This window comes from Rhincodon typus, chromosome 9 (assembly GCF_021869965.1).
Source record: "Rhincodon typus isolate 14 chromosome 9, sRhiTyp1.1, whole genome shotgun sequence".
NCBI lineage: Eukaryota > Metazoa > Chordata > Chondrichthyes > Orectolobiformes > Rhincodontidae > Rhincodon > Rhincodon typus.
In genome coordinates this window covers 69,909,209-69,933,477 of record NC_063340.1, presented here as the reverse complement: position 1 = coordinate 69,933,477, position 24,269 = coordinate 69,909,209, and the positions used below count along the sequence as shown (strand labels likewise).

At 37.9% G+C, this 24,269-nt stretch overlaps 2 protein-coding genes across 2 annotated transcripts in view; one reads left to right on the top strand and one right to left on the bottom strand.

The window, feature by feature from the left end:
* Positions 1-23,630, top strand: part of LOC109933188 (apoptosis-stimulating of p53 protein 2) — a 49,556-nt gene extending 25,926 nt beyond the window's left edge. Inside the window, exons 5-11 of the mRNA XM_048601344.1 lie at positions 3,549-3,650; positions 6,864-7,035; positions 10,986-11,167; positions 12,143-12,307; positions 16,091-16,328; positions 22,111-22,269; positions 23,380-23,630. Coding sequence (XP_048457301.1) covers positions 3,549-3,650; positions 6,864-7,035; positions 10,986-11,167; positions 12,143-12,307; positions 16,091-16,328; positions 22,111-22,269; positions 23,380-23,630 — 1,269 coding nt within the window. The remainder of the gene's footprint in view (positions 1-3,548; positions 3,651-6,863; positions 7,036-10,985; positions 11,168-12,142; positions 12,308-16,090; positions 16,329-22,110; positions 22,270-23,379) is intronic.
* A 367-nt stretch (positions 23,631-23,997) lies between these two features.
* The window catches only part of LOC125484075 (apoptosis-stimulating of p53 protein 2-like), a 26,707-nt gene continuing 26,435 nt past the window's right edge, over positions 23,998-24,269 (bottom strand). Inside the window, exon 8 of the mRNA XM_048601343.1 lies at positions 23,998-24,005. Within this exon, the coding sequence (XP_048457300.1) occupies positions 23,998-24,005 (8 nt within the window). The remainder of the gene's footprint in view (positions 24,006-24,269) is intronic.

Sequence of the window (24,269 nt, the reverse complement as noted above, 5' to 3'; positions counted from 1 at the left end):
CAATGCAGTAGGATGCTAATCACAACTCTCACAGCATGCTGTCTGCTTTTAAGACAAAGTCCATTACTTGGCAGTGTAATTTGGCAACAATCTAAAGAATCTATTTAAAAGTGGTCAATAAACTGGAGGAAATTGAACCCAAAACTGAAACTTCAGCAACCATATCCATAAAGAACAGTAATTTATCCACTGAATTTCAGTATTTAGAGGATGGTTACCTATAAATTATGTATACAAAATCAATCACTTACAGTGGCATCCTGATGTCATTAAAGCGGCATTATCCCCATGCTGATGGTGAAGTGATTTTTCTAAATACAACCAAAAAAAACAAAACAATTTTGCTGTTGTCAAAACCAATTAACTTGTTAATGTATCTGATTCAAGATTATGTGCCGCTATTTAAAAGCAGTGATTATATTTGTTGTTTCCACATTAAGCTAAAATGGTGAGGTCGTAGGAATAGGTTTGTTGTTGCAAACCCTGCAGTGAAGTACAAAATTTTCTCATTGTTTCATTGGGTTTTTCAAGCGTCATCTTTGAGAAGACTATGTGAAGAATCTGTGGGCTTGTTTGTCTCTATTGTAACATAGCACTTCACAACAACATTAAAGTTCACATGGAAAATGAATCAATTTTGTCAGTGTCCTGTTTACTGGCATGGATCAGAATACCAGAAAATTTCATACTTGCAGGAAGCTGTGTGGATGTGAATAATTGAAGGGGAACATTTGACAATCTGAAAATTATTAAGCCTTCCTATCCTGAGAAGGCTTTAGCTGTAGAATCTTGAAATATTTTAAGGCAGAGGTAGATGATCCTTGATGAACAAGGGAATGAAAAGTTATCGGGGGTATGTACAGATGAGGTTAAAATCGGATCAGCTACAATCTTATTTAATAATGGAGCAGGCTCTAAGGGCTAAATGACGTACTTTTTTTTTTCTCGTTCCTGACCCACTAATGTACTTGTGTCACCACCTTACCTCAGCCAGCTATTTCCTCACCTTTCTAAAGTATGCCCTAACCCAGTCTGTTAATACGGTTTTTGAATTGAATTTACCCAATCCGTCTTATTACTCCAAGCCAGATCTAGCAACACTGACCTGTATAGACCTGTTAATGAGATGTTCTAGAAAAGTATTTGTTGTAATTGTCTCAGTTCGTGTTCCTTTGTGCAATGTTATACATTCATTTTAACTTTCTTAAATATTGCTCCATTGCCTAACTTAGGTTTCACTCATCCATTGTTTTACTCATATCTTCTGTTCACCAGTATATCATTCCTTGCTTGTTGCCTGTGACTTTTCCATTTTTGACTTCTTTTATATTAATTACAACAAGTGGAATAATCTGAATATTAGCCTAAGTTTTGCAGCAAAATAAGCGCACTGGCTGCTGACTTCAAAGAGCGTTTTTTGTTTGAAAATATAGCAGCAGGAGTAGGCCATTTGGTCCTTCAAGCCAGCTCCTGCTCCACCATTCAGTGTGATCATGCCCTGTTCCTGCTTCATTGTCATATCTTTTGATTCCTTTACGTCTTAAGAAATATATCTTTCTCCTTGAGATTGAACAATCATTTTTGACAGTTTTACCTTTTCCTCTTGCCTTGTACAGTGGCTTATTGTGTTCTTTAATTGGGATCATGGAGCTGCAATTATGTCATTGTGCTGTCCAAGCAGCCAGTCACATATTAAAGAATTCTCATTCACAGCCAAACAGGAAACAGTTGCTTTTGAAAAATTTTCCAGAGTAAATTAAAATTTGCGACATGCCCATCAGTCAAAAATACAGGAGAAAATATTGTAAAAGAAATTGTAAAACAAAAATATTTTCAAATAAAAAATCTAATAATTTAATCAATATGGAGACATTTAAGAAGACTCCACAAACATGACATTTTCAAATCTGTTAGTTAGCAATGAATCAGATTAAAATAAAATTGACAGTTTTACCTGAACAAATGAGATGTGATTTTTGGAGTCTCTAACAGTGATACAGAACTGAGAAGGGGAAGTTATTGCCAAATCAGCTCATTTTATTGATTACTGGTGGTGGGATGGGGATAGAGCAGCAGAGAGTGATTGGCTGCAATTTCAGGATTTCTGCACCCACACTATATCCAGACTTTGTGGTCCATTTTGAAGGAGTAATGACAGAAATATCAAGAACTCACCATCTAAACCGTTGAAAAACTTAAGCCATTGGATTTTTAAATTTATACAGAAGCCATAGACTTTGTATTGAAAGTAAACAGTTAGATCAGTGGTGAATGGCCCATGAATGAGGATACCTGGCATTGTGACGTGACCGAGGTTTCATGGGTATAATGTAATTTCATGAAACATGTATTAGCACAGATATTGAATCAGTTGAAGAAAAGAGAACAAAAATACGTCAGGGAAGAATATTGCATCCCCTCAAAGTTTATGTGGAGAACAATAATTTGAAAACAAAGATTTCTGTTTGCTAAGTAAAAAAGAAAGACAATCAAATCAGTTTGAAGTTAAAGAAAAAATGCAACATAAATGAATATGAATAAGTGCATTTATGCAACAAATCTACTGTATGCAAGCATGCTTGTTATTGGCTTTGTTCATTTTCTGAAAAGCTGACAAGAGCTGAATAATACTTCCCTCTTATAAAAGTAAGAAATGTAGAAAGCAGAGTAGGGCATTGGATGTTGTAGAACAGAGAGACATAAGGGTTCACGTACATAATTCTTTGAAATTTGCTTGGACAGAGTAGTTAAGAGGGCATTTAGCAGTCTTGCCTTCATTGCTCTGACCTTTTGAGTATAGTAGCTGCGTTTGTACAGGACGTTGGTGAGGCCTCTTCTGGAGTACTGTGTCCAGTTCTGGTCAGCCTGTTATAGAAAGGATATTGTTAATCTGAAGACAGTTCAGAAAAGATTTACCAGGATGTTGCCGAGAATGGAGGGTTTGAGTTACAAGAAGAGGCTGGATAGGCTGGGACATTTTCACTGGAGCGTAGGATGTTGAGGGGCGACCTTTATAGAGTTTTATAAAATCATGAGGGGTAAATGTAAGGTGAATAGCAAAGAATTTTCTTTTCCCCCGCTGAAGTGGGGGCTTTCAAGACTAGGGGTCATATTCTTAAGGTGGAAGGACAAAGATTTTAAAAAAGACATGAGGGCCGTTTTTGTTCACACAACATGGTTTGTATGTGGAATGAACTTGCAGAGGAAGTGGTGGGTGTGGGTACAGTTAAAACATTAAAAAGACATTCGGATAAGTACGTGCATAAGAAATGTTTGGATGTATGTGGGCCAACCGCAAGCAAGTGGGTCTAGTTTAGTTTGGGATTATGGTCAGCATGGACTAGTTGGACAAAGAGTCTGTTTCCATGCTGTATGACTTTATGACTGAGTAATGTGGACTACAAACAGGAACTAGTGGTAGGAAAACAAAGGATATCAGCTAAGTTGTTAAAATTAATGAATTGAGTGGTATTGGTAATATTGTTAAAAATGTACACTGAGCAAAGTTGGAATTTTGATTAAGGCACTACGGTCTTCATGCTTTGCAGGTTAGTGGGCCACGTATGGACATGACGCTTGCTGAACTGCAAGAAATGGCAACTCGGCAGCAACAGCAAATCGATTCGCAGCAGCAACTGTTGGCAACAAAGGTACATGTACATAATCATTATTTTAAAGCCAGGTGAGAACAGTCCAAAACGACCTTTTATCTATTTCTTTTGCCTCACTTCCATGTGAAGACGTACCTAAGTTCGTCTGTGTTCTGAGGAAGGGGCACCGGACCCGAAACAATAACAATGTTTTTAAATTCACAGATGCTGCCAGACCTTCTGAGCTTTTCCAGCAACTTTGTTTTTGTTCCTGATTTCGTCTTGATACCTTGCTATGATGACAGTGTTTAAATTTTCTTCTGTTTGCACTGGTTGCATTTCAGTTATGTTGCCTTTGGATGTATACTTTTTGATGTCTTGACTATTCATTTTCCTCTTCATACCTGGCTTCATCTAAAACTTTGTGATTCTCATTCTGCTCTGAACCACAGTTTCTTACCTCATAGGCATCCACTGTTTCCTTGACCTGTGTCATAGGTGACTTCAATATATTTGCTTCTTGGTAAAAACATTCATATTTTTCACTCTTGCTGTTCCTGCAGCTTTTTCTGTCATAAGACTGTAAAACGTAGGGGTAAGCCATTTTAGCCCATCAAGTCTGCTCTGCCATTCAATGAAATCATAGTTGATCTGTGAATCCTCAACTCCGTTTTCCTACCTGTATGTTTCACAAAGGTAGCCTTTCAATCTACTATATTCAGATGAGCAGAGGTCCAATCTACTTGACCTCCCCTCATAAGACAATCCATTTCTGGTACCAGCATTGTGAATTTTCTGTGAACTACCTCTAATCCCAGTGTATTTTTCGTTAAATTAGTGGTTCAAAACTGTTCAATGTTCCAACCGCGATTTGACAATTACCTTGTGTAGTTTAGCAAAATCTTCCTGCTTAGATACTCCATTCCCTCTGAAATTTCTTTGAGACGTTTGGTGCTGTGAAAGTTAGTGAACATTCATGCTTACAGAAGAAAAAGGAAGCAAGAATTGTTAGGGAATCTTGGAATGGTTTAAAAATCCCAAGTTGTTTGTGCCATTTGTTACATGTTTGATTTGTGGCTGAATGATCAGATGGTGTGACTCCACTGTGTGATTGAGGATTTGATTTTTGCTTTTCCACATTCTTGTTAAAATATTTCTTAAAATGGTTCAGTTTTAGTGTTCTGAAATCAGTAGAATCATAAAATGGTTATACCTCAGAAGGAGGCCAGTTGATCACTCGTCTCTCCCCACTCATCTAACTCCCCTGGCTTTTCCGTGTAGGCCTGCAATTTTTTTCTCTTCAGATAATTAATACAATTCCCTTCTGGAAGCCACAATTGAATATAGCACCACAGCAGTCTCAGGCAATGCATTCCAGATCCTCAATGCTTATTGAATTAAAGTAAAAATTTTGCCCATGTCACCTGTAGTTCTTTGCTGATCACATTAACTTGACAGCTATGGTTATCGGCCCTTCCAGCAACAGCAACAGTTTGTGCCAGCTTAGTCTGTCCTGACACCTCATTATTTTAAACAGTTTTAGCACATTTTCTTTCAATTTTCCCTTCTGGAAGTAGAGCAGCCTCAGTGTGACCAATCTATGCATGTAGTTGAATCCTATCATTCCTAGAATCATTCTTAAAATGTTTTTTGCATTCTTTCCAGTGCCTTCACATCCCTCTTAAATTGTGATGCCCAGAATTTGACATAATCGAATTGGGGCTGAACTGGTGTTTTGTAAAAGTTTTTGTTTTCATATTTAGTGGATTTAATTTTCAACTTATTTGCTTTTGTACGCAATGCCTTGATTTACAAAATACAGGATCCCATATGCCTCACTAATTACTTGTAAGCCTGTCTTTCACCTTCATAAATTTCAGTATATGTGCTCTTAAGTCTTTCTGCTCCTGAAGCCTTTTTAGAATTGCCTTTCTCATTCTTCCTACAGCATCTATCACTTGACACAATTTTCTACGTTAAATTGAATCTCCATGTGTCTCCCCATTCTGTCAACCTCCTTGCTTTAGATTGAAATCTATCCTATCCTCCACACTGTTCACAAGACTTGCAAAATTTGTCATCTACAAACTTTGTTAATCTTAAAATTCTGGTTGGTTGCATTTTAAATACTAACAGATCTTTTGAGTCGGTTGAAATTGTATTATTTGTCCAATGGAGGGCGCTATACTAACGCTACCTTTACAACTTTTTGTGGAAAATTGATCAGTGTGTCTGATAGCATAAGTTGTTCCTTACCATTCAAGTCGTTAAGCAGTTTTTGACTCTGGCCTTGCCGAGAGAGCATTTCTTTCCCAATTTCATTCCTGTGTTTACAATAATCTTTTGGGACCAGACAGAATCTGTGTTTGTTAACAGATTACAGATTATCTCTATAAATTACTTGCATTGAGATTGTGTGGCAACCACTTTGCAACCTGGAAATTATTCCTACTGATATCAGTGGATGAACACCTAATATGTTTTACAGTTTGTCAATGAATAATGCATCAAAGAAAAATGCTTTATGGATGAATTCAGTGTCTTTCAATAGTAGCAATGGTCATTTACAAATTTTATTGTCTTCTAAAATAGAATATAAGGTTTGGTGAAATAATCCTTGGGTAGAGGGGATAGTCCTGTGATAAAAGGCTGAGGAAATTGGGTCTATATAGTTGGATTTAGAACAATGAGAGTAATCTAGTTGAAACTGAAATAATTCTGAAAGGGTTTGATGGGGTAAACGCTGAGATTATTTCCACTGATTGTGAAGTCTAAAACATTAGGGAGCAGTCTCTAGATCAGGAGTTGAGAAATTGAGACTTGTTGAGAAATGACTTCATTCAAAGGGTTTTGGATCTTAGTAATTTTACTCCTTCTGAAGGTTGTAGATATACCATCATTAAGTGCTTTGAAAGATGAGATTGATGCATCCTCAGTCTCTAAGAATTGAGGGATATGAAGAATAGGCAAGCAAGTGAAGTTGAAACCTGAGATCAGCTCTGATGAAAATGAATGGCAGAATAGACTTGACATTGTATAATCTACCCCTCCTATTTCTTGTGTTCTTAGTTCTTGAATGTTTCTTTGATCTTAAATTGTCTCCTGTCATAGAAGGAGGAGGCTGTTTGATATAGCAGTTTGAAGTTCTGAAATCAAGTGTTCTGTTCCCTAAGTTTGCCTCCAAACACAAGTCTGATATTTTTGCTCTTCGCATGTAATATCTGTTTATTTTCTTTTCTTTTCTTTTCTTTCCTTTCCACACTGGATTCTTAGGAACAGCATCTGAGATACCTGAAACAGCAGGACCATCGAGAGCAACAGGCAGCAGAGCAAGAGAAGCTACAAAAGCTTCGTGAGATTGCTGAGTGCCAGGAAGCCAAATTGAAGACCGTAAGGTCTCTTAAAGGGCAAGTGGAACAAAACCGACTTAGCAATGGGAAGCTGGGTAAGTCATAATTATTAAGTCATCCCACTTTACTGGTCAATTTTTTAAAATTTGTTCCCTTGCAGCCTTCAATTTCCTTCTGATCTGTATTGGAAAACTCAGAAATAAAAACGAACATAGTCTAGTGGCTTCAGTTTCAGGACAGGATTTGAACTCTTTTCCCTATTTCTTAAACTTAATAAAAGTTGCTCTAACTAACTTTGTTTTTCATTTACTCACCCTCAGAATCTCTTTCTCAGAATCCCTAGTCTTGACTTAATCCTACAGAAATCTTTCAAAACAATGTTTTGAGGTGTGATGTTTAGTTAAACTGTTGTAACTAAATTTAGAGTGTTCTTGTAAGCAGGTTTCCAATTCTTAAAATACCTAATTCATTTTATTTATTCTATACTAATGTTTTAGTTTGGAAGATTGGTGAACCTATTTCTGAGATTTTGCTGCGCTGTTCTGCTCAGATATACAAGTTGTCTGTCTAGATCGGGGAGTCACACTTCGCTTTGAGGCCACCAGGAGCCAGTTCCTGGAATTCAAACTAAAATGGTGGCTGTAAATGTGCAATTTTATAGTTTTTTTTAAAACAAAATTAGAAAATACTGGAAGCACGCTGTTGATCAGTCAACTTAGTGAAAATAATCATTTTTGCATGATATGCTAGTTTGTGTTGTCTTCAAAGTTATTGTCTGTCCTTTGTGTTTAATACATTTGTCTCCTGTTTTGCTTGATAACTTCTATCTGCCATATTTTGCTTTTTTTTCTTGCAATTTGTTACATTTAATTGTTTTGTGGAGTGATTGGTATCTCTTTCAAAATCCTTCAGTTTGTGATCTGTAAAAAGTTAGAACTCTGTACTCTAACAATGACTGCATTTGTTCCTCAACTATAACGTAAGTAACAATTAATCATGAATAATAGCCTTGGTGATCTTTACAATATAATCCAGCTTGTCATGAAAATTCTTTCATTGATGAATCAAAACCAACAATCTGATTTTTCTGTCACAGGTCAGAATATGACATCATTGTCTTGCTTCAGGCCATACATTCTGTATTAGATGTGAGTCGGGAGACATTTAGCAAATTGTACTGATATCTGTGTATTTTAAAAGTTAGTATTACTTCTTCGTTACTAATTCCATAACGAAGCCTTTATCTTTCACCCTCAAGGTAATAAGTTTGCATGTGAATAGATTCTTGGAAACAATTAACTTTTGGAACGAGGATATCTTTTTGTAATGCCATTTTTGATTGTTTCAAATCAATGATTTGATTACGTACAGTCCATAATTTGAGACAAGCCTGGCAATCTTTAAAAAGAGAATTTAAGAATAGACTTGGTGAGTGAATGTTCTGGTCGTTATTCCAATGTTACAAGATTGCTTGTACATAATCTCCTTACCAGTCCTGTCTGTCTTTCTGATATTGTTGCAAAGGAATGAACGCTTCCAGTTAATAGTTTCAATGGCATTTGAACCTTCCTCCAACCTAAAGGCAGTGCTCCCTCTAATGTTGTTTTCTCAGTTCACAAACCGACAAGGTCCATGCATAGCACTGACTTGTAAAACTGGAAGTCAATGCTCTGACATGCCAGTCAGCATGCACAGCTAGACAGCTCAATGTTATCCAAAGGTCATTTTCTGCAGATCAAAGAACAAAAACGGACTGCTTCACATAAAACAACCACTTTCTTAAACTTTCTTCACTTCTGATACTCGTGTGAAGCTCATTGGCTCCAAGGCAAATTGAGTCCATCATATGATAACCGCCTTTTGATTCATGCATCTGATGTTTTGATATTTTCACCATCCACTTAAACCTTATCTCCACTTCGAAGGCCACCATCCGAACTTTCAAAATTCCCCTTCAACTCAGCTTATGATGTCTAATTGCTCTTGTTAGCTGACAGCCTATCCATATTGATGAGAATTGATTCTATCCACTTCAGCATTTGTATCAATTGCTAATTCATGTGTTAAAAGCTCTCACTTGACTTCTGTTTATCATGTTAACCAGCTTTATTTTCATCTTGTCTTTAATGTCCTTGAATATATGGTTGCTTCACAACTACATGTATACCTACCTTCACCACTACTTCCTGATGTCCAATTCCATCACACAATTTCGGCTGAAGGACCTGTTGCAATGCTGTATTACTCTAATAACAGCAATGGGAGATATTGGTGCAATTGTTGCAATTGCTGAAAATTCTCAGTTGGGTTTTTCTTTGCACACTTGTGTATTCCAGCACCACTTTCTGCAATACCATCCTTGCCCACCCCCTTATTCACTTCTGTTAAATCCCTTGGTGACATTTCCTTGGGTAAGGAATCAGGTGTGCTGATGGCAGCTGATGGCAAAATTTTCATGACTAAATCTAAGGCTGTGCTTTTGTTTCTAATTGCCTACATGACGTCAATTCCTCAAAGATCCAGTATTTTCTTCTACTTTAAATTGGCCAAATGCTTTAAACCCTGCATGCTGCTTGTTTCATTCCATCAATTCAATGTTCTCTTTCTTCCTTGGGCTAAATCCAGTAGCTCCCAACATGGGCGTTCTTTTAAACTTTAAGTCCAGTTTTTCAGTCTGCATCTCTTTCCCAATACTGCTTTATTTTTCCTCTGAAGCATTGCCCAGTTATGCACCACTGTGAAACCCTAATCACTTATTTGATTACTTTGTTTACAAATTTCTCCCAACGTTTTATTCATTTTCTTTAAACATCATATAATCCAAAGCCCCACAGTTCATATCTTCTGCTGTGTTCCACGTAATGATACTTGCACAAGACATGAAAGAAAAGATACACAAAGTATTCTACTGATGCAAGTAACAGGCTAAGAAATAGAAGGCAACTTAATTTAGGGATTCTGATCATGTAATATTTCTTTATTATTTACCTACCTGTTGGAGGATTTTGTCTTCATATCAGTTGGTCAGAACTGGCATAATTCTGTTTGTCGTTGACAGTTGGAACTTGTAGGTTGCTTGGGTAAAATATTTGATTAACAGTTCAAATATTTAAGAGATAAAAGTAACATCAGACCTCTTGGCACATTGGAGTAAATGTCAGTTTACATGTGGTCCCAGGTCTCCAAGCTGTCCTTTGATTTGAAATCAATATAGAATTTTCAGTTAAATTTAAAATGGTATTTTTGCATCTGTAGGGTATTTTGATTACTTCCAGAATTGTGCTGCTATATTTTTATGTCACGAAGCTTTGTTCAAATAATGCTCATCACAAACATTTTTTCATTCTTCAGTCATTTCTTTTATGTTTATTTATTTATTATTCATTATTGTGTATTCATTAGTCTCCATTTATGTCCTATTCTGTTTTATGTTCATTCAGAACAGTTCGGCTTCAAAAATCATAGGCGGACACATCTCTTCCTTATGTCTGTGCCCCTTCTTTGAAAAAATTATCCCATTTGTCCCTTTCCTGTTTTCTCTACAGTCCAGTGACATTGTTCTTTTGAAATATTTATCCAAATTGTGTTTAAAAGTCAGTTTAAATTTGCTTCCGCTACTTAAAGTGGAGGTTTGCAAAATTGTATTAGGACTGCAGAATTTGTGATTGGCTTATTCAATATTTAAACCTGTCTTTAAATGCTGTTGACCTCCCTCTAAATACCTTGTGTTGGCTAAAGTGCCCTCCCTTTAATCTGATTTTTCCTACTACTTCTCTATCCTAAATAGCTCTGATTTGAATTCAGTTTAACATCATATTTCATTATGACCTCAATAATCTGGCCACAATTACCTTTAATTGTGTTGACATTGAAGGTCATTGGGAAGCCAATTGGCTTTCAGGATTCAAATAAGATACATTTGCAAGCATTTTTAGTTTGCGTAATATATGTTTGGAGAGATGTGCTTGGTGCAATTTTTAATTTTTATTCCTGAGACAATGGCAACTAATTCTGGTATTAAATACTTGAAACTTTGTTCTTGCAGTTGAGGAGATTGAACAGATGAATAGTCTCTTCCAACTGAAGCAGAGAGAATTAGTGGTTGCTGTTGCAAAAGTGGAGGAGCTCACCAGGCAACTAGACATGTTGAAAAGTGGAAAGATTGATGGTTATCATGAGAACCAATCTGTTGTGGTTGAGCTTGATAGACTCTACAAAGAGTTGCAGGTAATTAATACATGAAAATGTTAAGAATCCACATCTGTGAAACTTACATACGACGTTAACAATTTGGTCTCGAATTTTGATTGTATTGTGGTATCACTACATTATAGGTGACAGCCTTACAATACCTTATTTTCCCTACCTCTGAGCCAAAAGGCCCACCAGCTTCAGAGGTCTATCATGACATTTCTGAAAAGATTGATTAAAAATACCGACAATATTGACCCTGAATTCTACCTTTGCTGAAATGAGTGGTATTAAAGCTTTTGAAGCTATTTGTTGGCTGCAGGGCTTTCTGTTTTAATTACTTTCTCAGTCACCCTTAGTTTCCCATCTTGAACTGATCTTCTCTCCCAACCCCTTCTGTTTCTGCAAAGTCAGTTTCTGCTCCATGTGACCTATCTGCTCTCACCCTTCGTTTCTGATGATAATGATACAAACTCCTTGAAAAGCTTCGTTCCTCCTCCTCCTCTGCCTCAGTGAGTCACAATTCATTGGCGGGAACTTATTCCTTCTCCCACTGCAGAATTGAATTTGATGGGTAGTAAGTGAAAAAACCCTCCTGGTTCTAAGTAGTCACAAGGTGATAGAAAATCTGTTCCACCTCTTCTGTTGCTGAGTTGAAGTTTGAAGTAGATGTACTGTCTTCTTCCCTTTTCACTTTCTCTGCTTTCTAGGTGATGAATTCTTGATCTCCATTCCTTCATGATCCGCAAATGGCCCTTGGCTTTGTTATCCTACGTACAGTGCCTCAGGAAATCAACTAATTTATTGCTGTGCTTCAATGCTAAAGATTTAAAGTGTTTCAATGGAGGGCAGTAATTTTAAAACTCCTGTAGACATCTTGCTGAATACAGTAACAGCAAAATGATTGTTATTTGCTTTTCTAGACAGTTGGAAATTAACTAGAATTCATAATTGTTGTCTTTATTTTTACTCGATGAAAGCAAAACTTGCTTATTTCTGTGTCATAATCAGGCAAGAAATAAATTGAACCAGGAGCAGAATGCAAAGCTTCAGCATCAAAGAGAGTCCTTAAACAAGCGGAACTCTGAAGTTGCATCAATGGATAGACGTATTGGGGATCTGCGTGAGCGCTTGTGGAAAAAGAAGGCAGCATTACAACAAAAAGAGAATGTGCCAGTAAGTTTCATGTCTGCATTAGGTTGGCAACTTATTAGCAACATAGTGTTGCATTGCAAAAGATTTTTAATGTTAGTACAGAATTTTTCAAATGGCAGGGACTACCCAAAAGCCATTCTGCAGCCACTTAATTCTCCTACTGATCAGTCTTAGTGGCAAACAGCTCTATATATCCAACAGCATCAGTGTTAACCGTGACCAGGTTGAAGGTGACTACAGGTAGTCCCCAGACTGAGTCCTAGAGTCCCTCCATTTTTCACTTTACCTTCCTGATCAGCATACACTATTTTTTTATTATTTGCAAAGTGTTAATGTTGATACCAAAAGAGAGTACCGTACAGGCTCAAGCCGACCATTTTTGGCAATTGGCAGACCCAGAATTTGGAAACACAGTTTGCTACTAATCCCCGATTATTGTTCTCGCCTCTGCAATACAATCTGGAAACCCTTAAAGTTATCAGCTTTGATTTACATTCCAAACATTAAGTTTTCACTGTGAGATCTGATCTGCCTGTTCACCTTTCTTTTTCTGCATGTTGTTACTCATCTCTTGTATTGTCTTTGGGGGACTTCATAGAAATTTTCTAGGCTTCAAATGGTCAGTACTTGCAAGGATCATGAAGATCACAAAGATCCATATTTGCATTTGATGATCTTAATTGAAAGATAGTGCCTTCAAATGGTATATCTTGTAGGCTAAAATGATTTATTTTATAGTGCCATGCTTTGTTCACCACCTACATTTGTCTCTTGTCTTTAGACTGTTCATCCTGAATTTTATTTTAATGTTTCCAAATCCAACTTTCCAAAAATTTTTGTTGTACCCTCGACACCTGCTATTATTTGTCCACATACCTGACATTTCTTGATGTCTTCAGCAAGTACTCACAGTCCTAATTCTATTCCCGTTCAATGATGCACAATGTCAATATCAGCTCCCAGCGTTGCCCCTTGGGGGGCCTAACCATTGCCATCTCGAGCGCTTAGGGATGGGCAGTTGATGTTGGCTTAGCCATCAATGTTCCATGAACAAATGAATGAAAAAATGTTACTCGTTGCTTCAGTGCAGCTCAACTAGTTGCTAGTCATGTTCAGTAGTTGCTCCCTATTCTGTTTTCCTATCCTGTGGATAGCTTCCTAAAAAATAATATTTCATGTCTTTAATATATATGTGTGTGTGTGTGTGTGTGTGTGTGTGTGTGTGTATATAAATATACATAAATTTTGTAACTAGATAAATTGTGATCATGGAGTTTCTATTACCCACAAGCTGTGGCAACCTCCATAAACAGTGCTAACATTTATGTTCCAACAGTCTTTTCTCCCACTCCATGACAGCATTTTTGTTCAACAGAGCTTTCATTTTATATTAGAATATTGATGAGTGGGGTAGGTTGAAAATTTTTCAAGTAAAACAGCAAATGCACTTAGTTATGTCCACACAAGCATGTATTACTTGGAAATGCATAAATTCTCGATGGTGCACCAGTGACAGTTTACTGCATGCATAGAATAATTGGTAGAAAATAACTTGCATTCTTTGCTTGAGTGAATAACCGAGTCAGTAGTTAAAGTCACTGCTTTTTTCTATGTAGAAATAATGAGTAATTTGCAAATGACTATTGTTAGCGGACAGACCACATTTACACCTAGATGTGCATTCACCTTATACTACTTGAACAAAATAAGCTTATACAATTTTCTTTCTTAATGGTTCCCCTTTTACCATGCCACCCTTCTTACCCCCACCAACACCAACACCACCAACAACACCAAGTTTGTTCCTTTCCTGCACAATGTCTTATGGTAAATTCTAACCTAATTCTTATTATCTTGGTATATTCATCATCGATTACCTGCAGTCATTATGACAGAGCATTCTATTGATCAGTTTCAAATGCTGTTTCTGAGATAATTTTCAACTCTTTCCCTCCCCCTCTGCCCCTCACTCGATGTCATTAATGACAATGTATAACATTTAGCAGATAAAAGACAAATAAATTTGCTTCTGAATAAACAGAAATGCTAGAAACACCGGCAGGGTTAGGCAGCATCCTGGAGAATAGAGAAATCTAAAACTTGGCTAATTTTTATTTATAATTGATGGGATTATCTGTTTTAAATAGAGAACTACAAGGATAACTGACATGAGAGAGATTTTGGTACACTGAGAAATTCATCTTGGAGATTGTGAAATATATGGGAGCTATTACTCTGCTATTTCTGACCTGACAGTGTTAGCATCTTTTGAGCTGAGACCCCAGTGCTGGTTAATATTTAATTTTCTAATTCTAATATTGAGACGTAGAAAATGGATTTGGCCATTCAGCCCGACCAGCTGTCAGCGCTATTCAAGACGATCATGGATGATCCTCTCTCTCAGTGCCATACTTCTGCTTTCTCCCCATACACTTGATGCTTTTAACCTCTGAATCTATTTCTTCTTAAGCATATTCAATAACGTCACCTCCACAGTCTTCTGGGGTAGCAAATTCCACAGGTTCATCACCCTCTTGAGTGAAGAAATTTCTCTTCATCTCGGTCTGAAATGACCTGCTGTGTATCTGAGACCGTGACTACTGAATTCTGAAGCTAGGAGAAACCTCATTCCTACATGCAGTGAGTCCACCCTGTCAAAATTTTATGTTTCAAAGAGATTCTCTCTCAATCTTCTTCTTTCTAGACAGTAGAAGCCCTGTCAATCACCCACCTCTCATAGGACAAACCTATCATCGCAGGAGTGCCTGGTGAGCTTTTGCTGAACTCTCTGTGGCAGGTCTATATTTAATTGGGAAGAAGACCCCAAAACTGCGCACAATACTCAAGGTGCACTCTCACCAAGACCCCAGCTGCAATGAAACTTCTTGCTTCTGCCTCAAACCATCTTAAAATAAAGGATAACATGCTAGTTGCCTTCCAAAAAGCTTGCATGCTTGTTTTTCAGTAACCAGTATACAAAGACTTCCAGGTCCCTTTCTACATCATCTACATTTTCCTCCCTCTCACCATTTAAATAATACTCTGCCATTCTGTTTATGCTACTAAAGTAGACAACTTTTCACTTATTCAAGTAAAATTGAACGAGCCGTGTATTTCTTGCCTCTTGATCCCACCAAGTTTGGTGTCATTAGCAAACTTAGAAATATTACATTTGATTCAGTCAATGGATGGGGAATCCGTACAGCTTTATAAAAGCATCTAATTGCTGTTGACTTCAAGGTATAATACTGTCATTTTAAATTCATTGGCAAATGATTGGCAAACTTTGTAGATAATCCAAAATTTTGAATCCGACGAAGTGTGCTAAGTATAAACAGGTTTACAAAATAGATTACAAATTTTTGCTGAGTTGAACTCTTGGGTAAGTGAATTCATACTTGAAATCTGTGTTTTTATGATTCACCCAATCTTCATGAAGAGGCAAGTTTCTGTCCTTTAGAAAGGATTCTGATTTGGCTTCGTAGTGAAAGAACTGCTTTAACCATTATATAATATTTGGTCAGAGTACATTATATCTGTTACAGGTCGAAAGTATATAGATCCTGCTTGTAACGATAATTAACTTCAAGCTGTACCAAGAATTTGAAGTTTGAATTACTGGCTTGGCCCGATAAAAAGGAAAAGAGGCTTGGTATTACAAGTTAGGTAAACTCCAGTTTATTGGTTGACTGAAATCAGATTGCAAAGGGCTCTTTTTGAGGTTACATACGGTGGGTAATGGACTAAGCTAACTGCTGAATAAATTTAGAACGTAAGTGTTGATTAACTGAACTTTATACTTAGGTTTCATCCGACAAAAATGTCCCTCAACAAGTAGTATCTTCTGCACCCAGCCGAGTAGCTGCAGTTGGACCCTATATCCAGTCATCTACCTTGCCTCGTGCCCCACAGAAACTTGAACTTTTGGTAAAGCCAGCTTTTCCTAATGGATCATCTACTCTACCTAATGCGCAAGTACATACAGTGAATGCTCAGAATCCTGCAGCCAAATCTGGAGTTTCCCCAATTAACACTCCTGGTGGTAAGCACATAGATTGTCTGTCTCATTGTGTCTGAATGGTGTGGGGAAAGAATGGAAATTTTAGCATTTGTACAGATGGTTATGTCGTGCTGAAACTGAGAATTAAATATTTGTATTCAATGCCATTCATCTTTGCACTTGGGATGTCTGGGTTATCAATATGCAATTAAAATTTTGTTTCTAACTTGAAGCTCGAAATGACACATTTCAAATTGGTGGCGGGGGGGGGGGGAGGTTTCTCTTAAAAACATATATATTCTACTTCAAACGACATCCTGCATTTTCTGTGCTATTGTTTGTGTTGCCCTTCTTTGTAATCAGTTACGATTTGGATTCCCTTCTTAGAAAGAAATCTCATTGTTTATGTGAGGAATTTAGAAGTACCTTTTCTGTTTGTATTTACTTTCAAGTAATCTGAAATATTGCAAGCAAAGGCCTCTCAAAAAAAGATTGAGAGAGAAATGTAGGCTTACAAAGTAAGAGGATATGGTAGAATTACAGAGCACCTATTTGGATAACGATGCCAGAGTAGGATAGAAAAGGACAGAGTACAGCAATATAGAAAAACAGCAGTACCTAAGGTCAAAGGAGGAAATATTGGTAAAAAGAGAAAATTAATGGCTCTTGAATGCATGGATTATTTCAAATAAAATAGATAAATTAACTGCATAAATTTAGGTTAGTGGGAACGACCTTATAGCCACTATGGTGACATGATTGCAAGGATGTCAAAAGCTGGAACTAAATATTCAGGGATATGTGACTTTTCAGAAAAGACAGGCAGCAAGGAAAGAGTGGTAGGATAGCATGTTGGTATGGGACAAAAATAGTACAATAGCAAGAAATAATCCTGACTGAAGATGTAGAATCCATGGGTTGAGGTAAGAAATGAAGACGCTGATCAAGCAGAGTCAGCATGGCTTTGTGAAAAGAAAATCCGGCCTGACAACTTTAGTAGAATTCTTTGAAGAGATAACAAGTAGGATAGATGAAGTGGAAGCAGTGGATGTAATATATTTGGATTTTCAGAAGGATTTGATAAAGCACAGTACTTCATAAGATAAGAACCTTCAATGGTGTGGGAAGTCGTATATTGCACTGATAGCATATTCATTAACGAGTAGAAGATAAGAGTTGAGATAAGGGGGCATTTTCAGGAGGGCAATCTATAACTAGTGGAGTGCCACAGGAATCGGTGCAGGCACACAATTATTTACAATACATATTAATGATTTAGATGAGGGAAGTGAAATTTTCCAAATTTTCACCACACTTTCAGATGATGGAAAAATAGGCGAGAAGGCAAGTGGTGAAGATGACAAAATCTCTGCAGAGGGATATGGGCAGGTTAAATGTAATATGTGTAGTGATTATAATGAAGTCAGGGAGACCAGTATGGACTGCAGATACTGGAAGCTAGAGTTGATAAAAGTGGATCTAGAAAAGGACAGCAGGTCAGATGACATCCAAAAAGCAGGAATGTTAGCGTTTCGGGCTGAAACCCTTTTGAAGAGTTTCAGCCCAAAATATTGACTTTCCTGCTCCTCGGATGCTGTCTGACCTGCTGTGCTTTCTCAGCTCTGCATTTGTTGATTATTTTAAAATCAGCCAGCTGTACCTCATAATTTCCTGGTTGGGGCTGTTAATCTGGGCCAATGAAGGAGCCCTGGCTAACACACAGAGGACAGTATCAGAGATGCTGACACTGTGGTGGCTGACTCTGAGTCAGTTCTATAGTCAAGGACCATTCATGTGTAAATAAAGGGTGACTTGGTGATGGATACTGGCTTCTGTGGAGTTATTTCAGTTGTGACACAAAGCATGATCCTGAAGAAGCTTGCTCACAGTTATCTTTGTGTTGGGGTATGCCTTGAACACAGTCAAATATCAACTATGCAGGTCCTTTCACGGGTGTAAATGTTCTTCGTCATTGTAGACACCCACTGTAAATGATTGGATGGCATAGGATCCATTCATCAAACACGGAGACCACAACTGAAAAACTCTGCATATCTTTTTCGATACACAGATGACAGGCTATCGTTTCCTAGCATGGAGTTTGTTTATTTCCTAAAGTCTAATAGATTCAAATTTCAAGGACAGCTCCATACCACTGATCATCCAATGGCCTAGCAGATAGAGCAGTCCAAATTTTGAAAGCGAGCTTGACGAAACAGCCTACAGCCTTGCTACATTCCGACAGGGTTCTTATTTGATTATAGAACCACCCCAGGTGCGATTATAGAGATAGTACTGGCAGAATTGCTAATGGGTAAAAGACTCCATACCAGGTTAAGTCTCCTCTTCCTGGACTTAAGTGTGAAATGCCATCAGGAATGCCAATGCTGGGCATAAAACTTGGCCAAGCAGGTGAGACAGTTTGAAAACAGGGGTGACATTTGGTGTAAGAATCACAGAAGTGGCTCCACATGGGTAAGAGGCATGGTTGGCACAAGGTCAGGATCAATGACGTATGAAGCTCAGGCAGGTGCAGTCCTGAATATGCACAAGAATCATATGAAAGCCATGAATTTGCAAATGGTGCAGGAGCAAATTGTGCCCTACCCTTTGGCACAGTCAGAAAGGCTGCCGGAACCCATGAGTTCGTCCTTTAAGTGTTGACAAGTCCTCAGAATCGGAGAAGGACATTACAGATGCAGCTGCCTCAATGCCATGGCCGCCATAAGAGGAGAATGAAATTCTACCAAGGTGATCCTGGCGCAAGAGGCGAGCTCCATGTGTACCCACCGCCTGTATTGGACGCCGAATCAGAGGACCCTGACCTGGTGCTAAAACTCCCCAGGATGCTCTCCAAAAGAACGGACCAGCCTATGTCCTCAGACTAAAAGGGGTGGGATGTAGTGATTGGACCTCGCAGAATAGGTTCCCTGATTGGGGCTATTAATTTGGTCCAATCAGGGAGCCATGGCTGACATATAAAAAGACCAGTTTCAGAGATGCTGACACTCCAGTAGCTCACTCTGAATGAGGCAGTACTAAAGTCAAGGATTGTTTGTGTGTAAGTAAAGGGTAACTTGACGGATACCAGCCTTTGTGGAATTATTTCAGTGTGGGGAAATGTGAGGTTATGCACCTTAACAGGAAGAGGGGAGGAGCAAGACTTCAGAAAGCGACAGAACAGAGGGATACGGCAGTCCTTGCCTGAATTACAAAACATGAGCATCTAGGTTAGGTCGGAAAAAGGGAGGGCAAATGGAATGTTGAACTTTATTTCAAAAGGAATGGAGCATAAAAGTAGAGAGCTTTGATAAAATTATACAATGCAGTCAGACCAGAGCTGCAATACTGTGAACTTATTGGTCACTTATCTAAGGAAAGATATACTGGCTTTGAAGGCTGATATCAGTTACGATGGGACTGTATTATGAAGAGAAGTTGAGTAGGATGTGCCTGTGCTCTTTGATATATAGAAGAATGAAGCACAACTTTATTGAAACAAAAGAGTCTTAAAGAACTTAATAGGGTAGATGTGGAAAAGTAGTTTCTCCCATTGTGGGAGAGTCTAGGACCAAAGTGCATAATCTCAGAATAAGGGGTCACATATTTTAAGGCAGAGTTGAGGAGGAATTTCTTTTGAGGGTTGTGAATCTGTGGAATTCCTTTCCACAGAGGGCTGTTGAGGCTGAGTAAGTATGTATATCCAAAGCTGAGAGATTTTTAATCAGTAAAGGAATCAAGCGAGTGGCTATCAAGCAGGAAAGTGAAGTTGGGGGTTATCAGATCAGCCACAATCTCATTGGATAGTAGGGTAGACTCACTGGGCCAAATGGTCTACTTCTCTTATATCCTAACTGCTTTCAATTTTAACAAGCTGCTCGTTGTAACTGTTTTCTATCTAGTGCATTACACTCTATGTATAACTCCAGGGCTACCTCCAGTACCCTTTCTGTTTTTAAAAATGCTCCATTTATAAGATTAGAGCATATAACTTGTTTTTTGTTTCCTACTAAATTAGAACGTGTTCCTCCACACAGTTTCTAGTAGATTCGTGATGGAAAGGCTCCCAAAATGATTCTGTGTTTATCAAATGATTGACTGACAGATTTATTCAGTTCAAGTTTTCTCATTTCTTCCTGAATAAAGTAACTAATTTCACTTGTTACTGAGCCTTTAATTGGTTTCGTTTTACTTGATGCTGCAGTGATAATGTGGTGCTGAAATGTTTAGCAGAAAGTTGCTTCTCACTGCCTCCCTCATTCGTTTGAATTTTATTCGATGCTGCAAAGTATGTAAAATGTTATGGACAAACTCATACCTTTGACTATGCAATACAGCATTCTTGCCACAAATATGAGCGGTTAGTTATCTACTACTGTGCATTAACTTAGCATAAAAAAAAATAAAATATCAAGAAAATGTAAAGCTATAGTATTTAATTCAGTATTTTCATTTCTTTAAATAAACTAAATTCTAAATTAAAGATAACACGGTGTAGAGCTGGATAACACAGCAGGCCAAGCAGCATCAGAGGAGCAGGAAGGCTGACGTTTCGGGCCTAGACCCTTCATCCTGCTCCTCTGATGCTGCTTGGCCTGCTGTGTTCATCCAGCTCTACACCTTGTTATCTCGGATTCTCCAGCATCTGCAGTTCCTACTATCTCTAAATTCTAAATTAGTCACTTTACTTTGTGTCTCTTCTCTGTCTGCAGTTAGGCTTAATTAGCCTGTAGCAGTACATGGATGCTTTCACTTTTATGAGTTGGAAATATTTAAAACCATTGTCATCTGTGTCCCCCCAGTATTGCTTTCTCTTGGTTAGGAAATGGTAAATTTTTCCATCTGTTTAGTGAGGTTTTGAGAATATGTCAGGCTGAATTTATGGAGGCCTGGGAGTTTGCAAAGTGTTGCTACAATTATACCAATGCAAGGAATATAAATGTGTATAGACTTAGCCAGCAAATCTTCCGAGTTGTGTCACTAACAGCAAGTGTTTTTAGCTGCAAGTGACGGGCAACTTTGAAAGGGTGGTATAAGATTTCAGTGGACAGTTAGCATTGCCTTATTTAGGTCTTGCTAATGTCTATATGTACAGAATGCTGAAAAACCTCCAATAGCCATTAATCTCCAGCCACAATAGCGGGTATTTGTTTAGAGTATGTGGAGGAGGGGTGGTTTAAGTATGAATATAAAAAGATTATTGTGTGCTTGCATGTACTAAAGGTCATTCATCTCATTCAGTCCTTTCTGATTTAACAGCACAGTGATGGAAGTAAAAGTAAGATTTTCCTTATTTTGAAATCTAAACTTCATAATGTTTGATATGCCCATTTTCTGAACTTGAAGGCAATTTGTATGATGCCTGGCTTTGGAAAAGTAACCAAAAGAATGCTGAAACAAGATAACTATATTGTTTCCCCTTTGAATTTAATGTATACGATTTCTTTTTCTTAGGATATTCATCCTGTAACTCCTTTCTGCTGTTCACATATTGGATACGAACCTGAAACTGAGAAGGGAGATGAAATACCGCTAAATTGTGAAAATGCATACATATGTACAAAAAGATAGCAATGACTGTCTACTTAGCTACTGGGGATATTTGCTTAATAGGGAGTTTCCATGAGGTTTTCAAGTGTATGATTACTCGTTATATTGAGCTGTTGTGAATTGCAAATTAATAGGCTTGGGTCAGCGAACAGAAGGTGTTATTGTCCAATTAAAGGTTACAGCCACCCAAAATTCCAGTGAAGCAAGTTTTCAGCAACAGTGACAATCTCTGTTCTCAAAACATTAATAGCAGTTACATTTTTTTGGTTCCCAGCTTGCATTGGGACACAGGCGCTTTTACAGACACCACCTCAGACTCTTTCCGAAAGGAATGAATTGACTGTTGGTGTCCCTGTTCATCAACCTGCAGCTTCCTTGAGTACTGGTACCTCAAACTTAGTCAGAGGAGCATCAATATCCAACACATGTCAAGGTAATATCTATGTCCATGTATTATTTTTGCATTTGAATTTTGAGGTACACCGTGAATGGCATGTATTGTTATAGTTGGATTTTTCCACATTAATTTCTAAGCAACAAACAAAGCAAATTTATACATTTTAAAATTAAAACAGAAAATGCTGGAAGAGTCTTATTGAGCTTGACATATTAACTCTATTCCTTTCTACACAAATTATCTCAGACCTGCTGAGTTTCTCCAATGTTTCCTGTTTTTTATTTCGGATTTCTAGCATCTGCATTATTTAGCTTTTATTGTGTAAATTTAAATTTCTTTCAAGTATTTGTTTGTCAACTTTTAATGCAAATATTGAAGTACAATTGCAATCATATAGTTTTAAGGAAACTAGGTGGGGAAACAAATCAATTTTTTTTAAAAAAAATGATCTCAATTAAGGAAATGAGTGGGTGATTGACTTTCCTAATGCCTTTCACTCAGTTGCTTGGATTTGTGATTACATAACTGGGTGTTTTTTATCCCTGTCTCCAAATTTGGTAATACTTTATCAGCTAGTGCTTGGGTATTTGCTGGGACTTTAAACTATTACTTTTGGGGAAAAAATTGAGGGTGGGATTAGGAAAGTACAGAATTGTAATATCACAGATGAAGTGCAAACGGCCTGGAAAACTGCTGCTGTTATCCCATTATTCCAAATCGGAAGACTGGTTAGACTAGGTCGGTCACTCTAACCTCAGTGGAAAGAATTGAGAGGCACAGAATATATCTGCATTTGCAGAGACAGGGATTTAATGGGTGCAGTCAGCATGGATTTAAGGGAAGGTCATGTTTGAAAATCTGTTCTTAAGAGGTAACCAGGAGTGTTGCATTTGGTCTACTTCAACTTCAACTTCAACTTCAACTTCAACCTCCCTCGTGGCAGACTGGTCAAGAAAAGAAGAGCCCATGGGAACCAAATCCCAGTGGCACATTGGATCCAAAATTGACTGAGTGGCAGGAAGTAATGCGCGATGGTGGAGAGATGTTTCTGAAACTGGAAATCTGTTTCCGGTGGAGTTCCTTAGAACTGGCCGATGGGGCCCTTACTGCTTGTGTATTAATTAATGCTTTGGATTTAAATTTGAGGTGTGATCAAGAAAATTGCAAATGACACGAAAATTGGTAGGGTGGTAAATAAGGAGGATAACCGACTAGTCACGTGGTTAGAGCAGTGGCAAATGGATTTCAACCTGGAAAACTGTGAGGAAATATGCTTCAGGATTGCTAGCAAGACAAGGGATTACATCATGAATGCCAAGACCATAAAAATACTGAGACCTGAGAGACCTCGGAATGCATTTTCACAGATCATTGAAGGTAACAGGACAAGTAGATGAGGTTAAGGTGGCATACGGGACGCATGCCTTTTTTTTTAGCTGCAGCACAATACAAGAGCAGGGAGGTTATATTGAAACTGTATAAAAATATTGGTTAAGTTACAGCTGGCGTACTGCATGCGTTTCTGGTCACGACATCATTATAAGAAGGATGTACTAAAGAGGGTGTAGAGGAGATGTATTAGGATGCTACTGGGCTGGAGAGTCTGTGCTATAAAGATTGGATAGGCTGGAACTGTTTTCCTTGGAGCAGTGAAGGTTGAGAGGGGACCTCAACTATGTGAGATTATTGGATCATAGATGGGATGGATAGGAAGACACTTAATTCCATTAGTAGAGAGATTAATAGCCGGATTTAGGATAAGGTCTACAAAGCTAAGAATAAAGTTGAAAATTTTAATCACTGGGAGATTTGAAATAGTCACCTGTGTTGATTTGGCCTCCAGGGCTAAGGACCAAGAGCTGGAAAATGGGATTAGTGTAGTCAGATCTTGGTTGACTCGTACAAATATGATGGGCTAAATGACTTCCTACACTGTAATAGTCTTAGTCCTCTGTTTGCTTTGCTACCCATTTCTGAATAGGTACTTAGGGCTGGATTTATCCGAGTTGAGCTAGAGTATCTGGAATTTATCTGTG